The sequence below is a fragment of the Vanessa tameamea genome, chromosome 8 (assembly GCF_037043105.1).
Source record: "Vanessa tameamea isolate UH-Manoa-2023 chromosome 8, ilVanTame1 primary haplotype, whole genome shotgun sequence".
Lineage (NCBI taxonomy): Eukaryota > Metazoa > Arthropoda > Insecta > Lepidoptera > Nymphalidae > Vanessa > Vanessa tameamea.
The window spans coordinates 9,485,313-9,497,985 of NC_087316.1; the positions used below are offsets into that span (position 1 = coordinate 9,485,313).

Genomic DNA, 12,673 nt, shown 5'->3' on the forward strand with positions numbered 1-12,673 from the left:
ATTTTATTTTTCTCTTTTATCCTACTTAATATTTTTTTCTGAAATGAAAAAAAGTATTACCTAAATTGTAATTTTGTAAAGAAATATTTTTTGTTCGATGTGGTTTATAGTTAAAATAGCATTCGCTTGTATTTAAAGCGTGTATATTTTATGTACAAGTTAGGGTAAATATAGAAGAGTTGACCGTAATTAGGGATGACGTAAAGAAAGAAAGACTTAATGACGATTGTTAAAAAAAAAATCAAAATATACTTTATTCAATTAGGCTTTTACAAGCACTTTTGAATCGTCATTTAACAGACTGTATTAAGTGAGGGTACCACCGGTTCGGAATGCTGATTCTATCGAGAAGAACCGGCAATAAATTCGGTAGTTACTCTTTTTCAACATTTAAAAATACAAAGTCATGTTAGTTAAATACAATTAAATGAGTATATAATCCTGCCTGGAAGTCAACAAGTTGATTTTAGAAGTACTTAATTTTGCGTGCGTACTTACATACGTGTACTACTTGCGTGCGTAAGTACTTTATCTTACCTGTTTTTTAAAGCTGTGAAGTACCAGGATACTAAGATACGAAGGAGATAAAGCATAGATCGATAGGGTTTTTCTGTTCATGATAAAAAGTCTATTAAAATTATCCTCTTTCTGCGGTGAACAAAGTTGAAATAAACTCAATGATCTTTGTGGTCAGCTTCTATTTATTCTAGATTTCTTCATGGTTGCTGTTATCAGCTTTAATAAAATGTAGATTAAATAATGACAATGACAACTTTGATTTAAAAGTAAATAAAGAAATAAATAAATATTGGACAACATCACATACATTACTCTGATCCCAATGTAAGTAGCTAAAGCACTTCTGTTAAGGAAAATCAGAAATAACGACGGTACCACAAACACCCATTCACAAGACAACATAGAAAACTAATGAACTACATCGATTCGGCCGGGAATCGAACCCGGGACCTCGGAGTGGCATATCCATGAAAACCGGTGTACACTCTACTCGACCATGGAGGTGGAAAGTGGAAGCACAAATTCAGATTTAGACGGAAAAAAACAACAAATGTATTTCGAAATGAATATCCAGCCAGATGTAAAGTTTTAGATGAAAAGTTGATGGAAACAATAATGTTTTCATTATTATTAAATAATATATTTTATTTACATAAGAAATTACAATTTACAAATTAATATTAATAATTGCGACCGTACAAATAATGAACGCTAGCAACATTTCTCAGTTGAGTCGTAATTCCGATCCTTATTTAATTATAATAATCATTCTATAATCATTTGTTTCATGAAAATTCATTTAAATTTAACCAAATTATGAACGATGAAATGTATTTGTTCGAAATTAAAATAAATTTATTTTTAATTATTATAAAAGTGTTTAATGAAACTTATATAATTCCAATGGTATTTATTGGCAGAAAATTGGCATTGAGAGTGAAAAACTTACACTAACATTTGGTTATACTTGATGTTATAAGCCACTTATCAGATATTCTACCGCCCAATAGCAATACTTCTGTACTGTTGTGTTTCGGTTTGAAGGATGAGGAAGCCAGTTTAACCACAGGCACAACGGAACATCTTAGCTCCCAAGGTCAGTAGCGTATTGGCTATGTAACGCTTATGGGCGGTGGTGACCACTTACCATCAACCATTTGCATTCATATACATATAGTATAAAAAAATCATTATTTAAATTATTTAGTCATTAATTACTTCAATTATTTATCGTATATACATCATCTACAATAATTTATAAGACTATATAATACGGCAATAAAATTAATAGGGCGACATCGACACCGCTTCGAGCGGGAAAGGGGTCCGTATGTTTTATTTCGATTCTTTTTCAATAATTGAGATAAAAGAGGTCGTAGGAGGATTATTTATAAATTAGTTAAAATTGGACCGTATTACCATCGTTTTAAATATTGTTATAATTGATTATTTAAATAATTCCTTTTCAGAAAAGTTGTAATGTAATTCCAGTATTCTATCTGAAGAGACTTTGAATGGCTACCGCTAGTTTATTAGGGGGTATTCAGGTGAGCTGGGACGCACTAGGCGTTCTTAGCACCGGCGAGTCCCACATACCCCCCCATTTCAAGTGGGGGAAACGCGTAAGAGCGTTTTTCCAACGAGAAAAAACATACTATATTCTAAAATACATATAAAAAAGTAGCGCTTCAAATAATTCTTTTTTGAGGCAGGATAGTATGCGCAGCTGAATAGCTTTCGATGAAACTCTTCAGATATTAGTCCGAAAATTACATATTCATAGATAACGTTCAACCAAATAAAATCACGGACAGTTCGTGTTTAGTTAAACCCTAAAATTCAAGTAACCAATTATAAAATGTGACTCGCACATAAATCACAAGCCATTTACACGCTTATACACACAATTATAAAGATCAATTTACAATATATCAACCGAGAACATCGAAAGTCCCGCCGTAAAGGAAGCCGGCAGATAGCGACCTGAATAATAATAAAGATAAGCTCATGAGAGTAATGGGACGAATAACATATAATAACATATCTTTGTTTTAACCAATTCAAAATGTTAAGAGGGTTTGGATACGGTCAGTCCCCTTACTATACACTGTCGTATATACGCCGTGTGCCGTGGTCACCCTTATGATTTAATATGTCTGTTTTTATTTGTCTTGTTCGTGTGTATGTGTGAGTGCAGGAAAATATCTTGAATCTGTTGGATGATATTCCATCTTACGTATACAACCACACTGGAACGACGCTGTGGAGTCCCAAGTTTTCTAATCAACAGAAGAGAGTTCTATTTACAGCAGGCTTACTCATGTCTGTTATGCACATAATGCCGACTCATTTCCTCAATAATTGAGCTATTTAACAAAATAAAATATCCTAATCGGCCTAGTTTCTACTCAACTAGACATAAGTCTAGTTAAGCCATAGGTAGCCATAGATATATATGTATGTGCCAATACGTATACGTAACACCTCAGGGGTGTTCGTGTTTTTTCAACCACGTACATCAACAAACCATCGTAGTCACCAAGTTTGGTGGCGTATTGGCGGCGTAAGGAATGGTTAATATTTCTAACGGCGCCAAATACCAGATAACCCATTTTTTAATCCAGTTACCCATATCATAAAAAAATCCTTAAAATATGAGCAATGGAATTCACTGAGCGAACTATGTCTTTAATTTTTTTATTATAATGCAATAGCTTAAATCTATATTTATGTTAACACGAAGCTTGTCTTGGTTTTGTTTCGCTACGGATTGTAAGATATACATATATACATACATATGTGTAACTCGGAATTGTTTATTCGTGAGCAGGTGTCCTCACTCTATGTTTACCTCTATCTTCAAGCATGAGATGAACGAATCTATTTCGATTCAACCTGCAACATAATCTATACTCTTTACTAATAATATAAATGCAAAGGTGACTGTCTATCTATCAGTTTGTTTTCACGGTCAAACTACTGAACTAAATTTGAAGCTTGATGAAAGCTTGAACCCCAAGTGTGGACAGAGGGTACATTTTATGCCTTACACTTGACGACTAACCTCTAAAATGTGAGTAAAGATGCGGTCGACAACTAGTATAACATATTTAGCATGACCTGGACTAAGCATATTTAGTGTAGACTGAATCATATTTAGATACAAATAGAATACATTTTTAAACGACATATTGGACAATCAATAAGTAATACTTCTAATCAATTCAATTCTTAGTTAAATGAGTAATACCTACATCGAATTAATGATAATTGATATTTAATTAATATTTTTATTTTGACTTTATTATACCTATAAAAAGTAAACCATGAAAATATTATTTAACCGCAAACATCAATATAGATTCCATGTAATATAAATTGATCAATATGAAATATAATGAATCCATGAAAGCGCGTCAGACGATGAAACAATGCAAGGGAAATTGACGCTTATGCCTTTGACATACGAACATTCTCGTGCAGACAGAGTGCTTAACTGTCGTTAGGCGTGGTGTACATCGCGAGTTTTATCGTTACGATATTGTAGTTGGATGTTGCATCCTGTATGTATAAGCCTATTGACAACCGTCTATACATATCAATGCATTACTTTTTACAATACAATTATCTCTTAAATTAACATTTATTAAATTATTTAGCGTTAGGTTTGCGCAGTAAAACTAAACATTTCATATAAGTTGTATATTGATTATACCGTTTAAAAACGTCAGTTACAACTCTCATTATAATACATGCAATAAACTAATTTTCGCATTTTTAACATAAGTTTGGATTCAACAACTATTATAACCTGTTAATTTAATGCTGACTCCAACTATGTATACATTACAATAGTATCAATTGAGTTACGCGGCGATAATGTACAAACAGTGTGTGCCCTACTTTACATATTGGCCCTGGAATATGCCTTTGATGTGTTGAACACAGACATGGTAAGCCGATTGATTGTGTGTCAAAGTCTATTATCATTTAATCAGTATGGCACGAGGTAAACACTGCCATGATCACGAACAATGACAGTGCGCTCGAGCGAGTTTATTGATGTACATTATGACCCTTATATTAGTGCCGACCAGCGTGATAATGTCAGGTTAATAGTACTTATACCGAATACGATAGATCTATGTTAAATTATGATAAAAAATGTAATGTATAGGTTGGCGGACGGGCATATGGGCCAGCTGCTGGTAAGTGGTCACCATCGCCCATAGACAATAGTCCCTGTAGTTACACTGGCTCAATCACCCTTCAAACCAGAACACAATAATACTGAGTACTGTTTGGCGGTAGAATATCTGATGAGTGGGTGGTACCTACCCAGAGGGGCGTAAGCTTTGTGCAAACAAAACCCTACCATCAAAATAGGCAAACTCTTTCGAGCTCAGTACGTTTATGTCCTGTGTTTGCAAATGGTTTTTTTTTGGTAGTTAATGACGTCATCAATAAAGAAATGGTAATAATGGAAGAAAAAGATCCTAATTCATTTACATAAGTACGTATATCAAATTTTCAGTGACGGTTTTATGATCGAATTTCGTTCACCGGGCGAACTCTATTATATTAGTCATAAAACGTTACATCAATCGGAGTTCTTGGTATCTCTACTTATATTATAAGAGGTTACATATGTTTGTCTGTATACAATCCCCCGGATATACGTCATATCCGGAACTAATGATACAATTGTGAAAACGTTTTCAATGTTAGAAAACTATTTTATTCCTGAATGCTATATGAGTCGGGATAGTAATAATCAAGTTAGTTGTTAGCATTCCAAATATATAATATGTCGTTTAAGATATATACGTATAAATAAATTTTATATGCAAACTAATATAAATAAGGTAACAATATAAATTGTGTCGATATATTTCTTTACTTTTATTGTTCTTAATTTAAAAAACAAGTACAAAAGAAATATTATTTTTTTCTTTAAGATCATCCTTATTTCTAAACAAAAGATCTTTTAGAACTGTAATAATATTCTTTGAAGAAATAATTCCAAAGACATTATGAAAATATATTTTTCTGTTGTGCTAACCTATTTCTTATAATAAGCTAAATAATAAAAACATATTTATTTATCATTTACTGTATTCTGTAGCGGAACAGACTGACAGACAGATAGACACATTACGAGTCGCCGCGCTATATTACGATAGTGTTAAACATCTAACACGGTGTGGTTTTGTTATACCATGCGCAAGTTACACAGACTAGACTAGGTTACTGTGCGACTCTCTAATAATTTCGATGGTTCACATCTGCTAGGTGACCTGCGAAGGCTCAATTTTAGTTTATTGTTAAGCAATGATAGTTACAGCCTGTAAATATACTGGGTAAAGCTTCTGATATTTTAAGGAGGGCTTGCAAATATCCCATCTGTTCGTATTTCAGTGCGACTTGTTACAAACACAGTGACAGAACATCAATCAATATCCAGGATCCAGGAGATGTTCACGATGTTTTCTTTCACGACCAAGCACAAGATGATACTTCCATATAATTAAATAAATAAATATTGGACAACGGTACCACAAACACCCAGACCCAAGACAACATAGAAAACTAATGAACTTTCTCTACATCGACTCGGCCGGGATCGAACCCGGGACCTCAGAGTGGCGTACCCATGAAAACCTGTGTACACACTACTCGACCACAGAGGTCGTAAATTAAAATCGCGATGTTGGTTTCAAACTTTCAAGTCGTCGTATTTAATCGTCTAGTCTGGTTAACTAAAAAGAAACGGTCAAGTGTTTAAAAATATATTATATATGGCGACTTGTATTCATGTTTAACGTACCATTTTATATTCATGTACTGTATCCTCAAGGAAAACGTTCTTGTAACAAACACAAGTACCTAATATTATGCTATTTGTAAAAAGATCAAAAGAGTTCCTCTTTATGTAAAATAATATTCAAACACATTTACGTATTTACCTATTCGTTACCAATTGGTATTTTATATAAAAAAAATCTCTATCAAATTTATATCAAAAACAATTTATATATCAATAATTAATTTACATCAAAAACTCAGTTTAAAAGTTAAAAGATATAATACGATGTTTTGAAGAAATATAATTGGTTATATTTATATTTAGCACATGGGAACTGATGACAGTATGAGTGACGACGTGTTTGAAGATGACACGCTCCGTGCCCCCGCGCCGCGCGGCACTCCCTCGCCGACGGGCTACAGGGACTACCGGCCCGAGTCGCCCGTCCGCTCCGCTATTGATGAAGATGTTCCTATACATAAGGTAATGCATATGTTGCAGGCAAGTAGCCTAATTAGCCAGCCAATGAAACGCCTAGCCACTTTACTATACGGCGCTGTTCAATAGGCTATTTGACAATGCGAAAAATAAAGTGTAATTAGTATATATTATGAGTTTAAATATGGTTATTTATCAACGAAAGTTGAAAATAATAATTAATTATTCAAAATTCCATAAATAAAAATGCCTTTTTTTTAAACGTTTGTCACGTGACAGAAAACGCTCCTGATTGGTCGGGCTTATGGTGACGTCACTTGCTTATTAACCTCGTTTGCCTACTGTATGTGGCTTATATGTGTCGTGTCACAGATTACAATACAGGCCAGTGACGTCAGCGACCCCATTGCAGCGCCATATTGTCAAAGTAGCGTTTTCGCGCGCTATTTAAATATGGAATTTTTATTTTGATATTTTTCAGTAAATATGTACTAGAATTAAAAAAAAACAACTTTTACTTTTTCTGAGGGTTTCTTAACCTCTACTTAATAATATAAAATGGATTTTTAAAACCAGTCAAATAGCCTATTGGCGGCCTGAATGTCACTCAGCCAATTCATTTCCGTTCATAGAATACGGATTTGACTTTTTATTGAAAATTAACTCAAAACTGACTATTTTAATTCCGACTCTATGTGGTCTTGTCGCCCTTAACCCTAGAGTGTTTTTTAAGAAAGCCGCTGATTTTCAAAATTGTTGATAAGATTTTAAGGTTACAATTAAAAGATTAGTTTTTTGCCAATATTTCAAGAACGGAGCAAATTCGCATGATGGGAATGGTACCGGGGGATAGGGAGAATAGACCCACCTCCCCTACACCTCTACCACTCCTGCACCCGATTACTAAACCACAACCGGCTGGTTGAACGGCGCCCTTTAGTAAAGTGTCTAGGCTGTCAATTAAATGACTAATTTAACCAGTTGACTGTGACACATATACATTTAAAAACAAAGCCGAAGTACGTATGCACCACCAGATTGTAATTTCGTTTATTTGTGTTATTTTTTTATTTAGATGTGAGAGGCCTATGTGCACATATGTCCATCTGATAGTGAACAGTAACCTATGAGCACAAAGGCAGTTACATTATAAGTCATATAAACACCGTCTTACACTAAAAAAACAGCAAATCATGTGATCCAAGATGACACTTGTATAAGTCTTGTCATCCAAATCGGATTATTTCAATACATGTTTTATTGATATTTGTTATGTTATACAGGGCCTCGAACATGACTGAAAGTAATTTATAAAGCTTATTCTACAACTGTTTGACCAAGCGAGATATCTCTAACAAAGATATTTCGCTAAGGTAGAGTTGAGTAATCGCGCTTGAGTGCACGGGTGTGGCATTCGCTTTACAAATATTTCTGCTTTGCATGGTCGAGCGGGTGTGTTCCAATCTCAATATGAATGAGTACAATCCAACTACAGGTCCCCTTATAAAATAAATATACTATATAGTGTATATATTTAAATGTATTATTGTTATTGAAATGAATAAATCTTGGTAGTTCATCGGTGCTTATAACGTAAAACGTTGTGCTTGCTTAATGACTTATAAAAAACGGTACATTAATTATAATTTTCCTCGTGATAGGGATTCACATAAACTGCCAAACAGATTGGTGTACAACAATACTATGTCAGTACATATACTGTACTGTTGTATTTCGGTTTGAAGGATGAGCCAGAGTAACTATAAGTACTTATTCTAGTTTGGTAACGAATTGGCGATGTGATGAATGGTTAATATTTCTTACGACGCCGATGTCTATGGGACCACTATAATACTATTAAAGATGTTCCGACTAGTCGGCGACTAGTCCGTAAAGCAGACTATCCGGCCGCATTCTTTGTCGGCGACTAGTCGGCGACTATTCAGCAAAAATTGCCAACTAAATGCTTCTTTTATTATATATGTATATTCCTTGATAAAATGTTTGTAGGAGGAATTACATTATTTTATTACAATTATTATTATTATTTCAATTACATGGATTTTAGATAAATTATCATTTCTCACTGGTTATGTTATGGTTATGTATATTATGTATATCCAATTGGTCGAAAAAATTCATAAGCGAGACTTTACTTTTGAGATGATTAAATTATAATCTTAAACTATTTCACTTTAATGAACAATAACACAATATATTTTACACAAAAACACCGCTCTGAACCGTGCAAAGCATAAATGATATGGCCGATTAATTAATATATAGAGATTTACATTTTTAAATGTTTTAGACAATTCTTCTGGGCGACAGTGGGGTAGGGAAGACTTCACTGTTGGTACAATTCGAAACTGGAAAGTTCCAACCCGGAAACTTCTCAGCTACCGTCGGCATTGGTTTCACGGTAAGTACTTATATAAAAATGTATACTGAATATACAAATAGAATTATTCCTTAAATATAGATAAATAAATATAGAACTCTCTGTTATCTGTGATGTCGTTTAAATTAACTGTTGTTTGAATGGCTGCGAAAGTTACTTCCAGTGCCTCAACTTTTATATTTTATATTTAAAAAAAATACTGACATCAAAATGTTTGTTGTTTATTTAAAAGTGGATTGTATTATAAAATTCTGTAACAATAATAACTTTCGTAAAGTTAAACTAGATTATGTTAATTCCCGGTATTAAATTACCTGGAAATTTCTCTAAGAAATAATTTAATAATATGCTATCACTAACTAACGTTTCATTCAATTATCAGTGAAGTAAATCTTTTATTTGGACTTTAATTAGTAAAATTTAACGAACTTGTCAAAAGTTTTAAGAGAAGTTTTGCGAAGAACGTTTCTGCAAAACAAATTAATTTTTTGAATAATTTAAGGTAAGTATAATTTAGTTTTATAACTAATATGTTGTATTAAAACTTCATAAAATGTTCATCAAAGTAGTGAAACTCTAGGAAATGCCTTTTAAAAAAATTTACTTCTATTATTTTTAAGTCGAGAATATTCATTCGGACGGATGAAGTCTTTCAAGTTAGTAGGATTATATTATTAAGTATTCTGCTTGAATTTTGTAATCTTACAGACATTATAATAAAATTTATATTCCTTATTTTTAATACGTAAAACTAGCATGTTCGTTTGTATACACTAATAAATGTGAAAGTAACTGTCAGCTTGTTACGCGGCTAAATAGAAATTGATGAAATTTGGCTATACCAATACCGAAACCTTAACATACAACCCAACACGCGTGCGAAAACTAGTTTTGTATAAAAAACAAATGAAACCATCCTTTATTCCGTATGGTGCAACAAAATAACGGCCGATACAATTGATTATTTTTCCATGGGAAGTTGATATGTGTACCTCATTTTAAACTGTCTAGAAAAGAGATGCAAATGAATATATCGGACAAATATTATTATGCTCGATATCAAAACAAATCAAAATATTCTTTATTTTAATAGGCTCATTAAAGCACCTTTGAACCGTCTTGTTACAGTATTGAACTAAATGTAAAGGTACTACAGATTCGGAAGTAGATTCCACTGATAAAAGTATCCATCCTTTCAATTACGTACAGAATTTGTGTTAAAATTGTTTTAAATTTATATATAGGTATCCTACCATGAAATAAACTAATATTACGTCCATGTTTTTTATTATCATTAATATAATAATATTGAAGAATGCCTTTTTAATCAATTTTCTTTTTTAAATGAGAGTTAAATCTATTGATAGGCCTAATTAAATAAAATTGTGTAATCATATTATAGAAACGAATTCCGTGCTCCAGGAAGGATGTATTTACTTTGCGAAGTCGGAAACTAAGCGTTATAATTTTAGTTATGTCACGTGATCAGCGATTGACAAATGGATAGTGACGTTGATAAATATTGTTTATTCTAGTTAATATTATAATTGCTGAAGGGATCGTTTATTACGCTTTCATGGTCTGTCACGGATACAGAATAAGACATTACAAGGTATTTGACTCTTCCCTCAAACGATTATTATATTTGAAATTGTTTATATAAAAAACTTCAACAGGGTTTTTTTTTTTTATGTTAGAGGTGGCAAACGAGCAGGAGGCTCACCTGATGGAAAGTGATTTTGATATTTACATTATTTCTTGCCTGTCAATAATATACACGTCACGAGACAAGAGGTTAGTGTATTTAAAAAAAATTTAACGCATAGATTGTTCGGCATTACTGTCACGTATCAAGGAATAATACTAGATCCCAAAATAAGGTTAGTTTATGTTCAAATATAGAACTAATAAAACGAACGTGGGCCAATCAGCTCCTTTATATAAAAATCTATAATTCCATTTTTAAACAAGCTGATATTGATATATACAGCAACTCGGACTTTGCTCTTAAAAATAAATATTTCTTACCATGTAACCACTATATAATTTTTTTTAAAGAGAATATAAAATAACTACAGTTATTTTTAAATTTTTTTTTGCATATTTTTTTTATTTGTGAGTAGACTAAAAACAATGTTTTTTTTTTTATTTAATAATAGTTATTTAATAATAGAAAGGTATTCAAAACTGAATGTATTAAATGTATAAAATTATAAAATTGCGTAAGTATATACAAATATAATTATTATAAAAGAGTTCTAGAATAATAGTTGGATGCGTTTTGAATATTCACATAGCATAAAGTAGGTATAAAAAATACCTTTTACCATTATTTCCGTTTCGCGCTCTATCTCGTAGAATAGAGGAAAACTTTTTTTAAATAAATCTTAGTCATCGGAACTTCTTTATACCGACTTACGAGGACTAGCTTGAACATAAAGGTTGTCAATACTGCCGTCCCCTTAAAAGTTCTGACAGACTGCATGCTTGCCTAGTCCTCGACGTACATATATGTAGCGCGCTACGATCAAATGCCTTATATCCTACTTATTATATATATATAACGGCGAGCCGGCAGTATTGTTTGGTTCGGGGTCACCATCTTCGTCATACATATTCACAAATAATACAACAAATCGATAGCTGGAATATCGTATATTGATTTTTACAATATTTCATTGGCCGCGACCACATCTGTCTTATCCTGCTTGACAACTGACATTTTATGTTTTTCTAACGTGACAAAGAGTGATTGACTTCACTGGCCATCCAGAATCAAATCTCAAAACTAAGAGATTTCAATCAAAGTATTTAATTATCTGACGCTGCGACATATATTATGCTTCCTTCTGGATATTATGGTACCTGTATCTACGATCATCTGATTGATATTTCTACATATACTTATTAAACAATCGATCGAGATAAAATAGAAACGAAATAAGCACATGAAAATGAAATTAAGCCTTTCCGGATCTGAATCCGCATACTTCGGTTAAAATCCACGTGTTCATGTCTGCTCTCAAAAATAAACCTATAGAAGTCCTATTGATTTGTATAGACATACATACTTAATATATATTTTAATATATTATTATCGCGTTCACTTCGTAATAAGTGTAGTTAAAGAAACACATCGCTTCTATAATGTCTGCTCATTTATAATACAAAACACGATTGACTTAAAATATCGTATAACAAGAGGAGGAATAAGGTTTCAGTAAATATTATAGATCAACTTCCACATTAGTTGTACGAGGAAATACGAGATCGGAATCTCTGCGAAGATACGAATATTAGAAAAATTAATAAGGCGATCTTGTTAAGGGTTTCTTTTCATCATTTGATGAATTAAATTAGTTTTATTGTTTCGAAAGTACCTTTTTTATAACCGACCTTGGGAACTAAGAAGTCATTTAGTTTTACTTATTATTTCGAATCGAAGCATATCAGTACTAAGTTGGTCGCTTGGCGGTAGTACGCGTGATGAGTAGGTGGTTCTTCCCAGA

General features: G+C 32.6%; 1 protein-coding gene across 1 annotated transcript in view; it reads left to right on the forward strand.

Moving 5' to 3' along the window:
• The window catches only part of Rab26, a 77,794-nt gene that overhangs the window by 5,577 nt on the left and 59,544 nt on the right, over positions 1–12,673 (forward strand). Inside the window, exons 2-3 of the mRNA XM_026639403.2 lie at positions 6,650–6,808; positions 9,075–9,185. Coding sequence (XP_026495188.1) covers positions 6,650–6,808; positions 9,075–9,185 — 270 coding nt within the window. The remainder of the gene's footprint in view (positions 1–6,649; positions 6,809–9,074; positions 9,186–12,673) is intronic.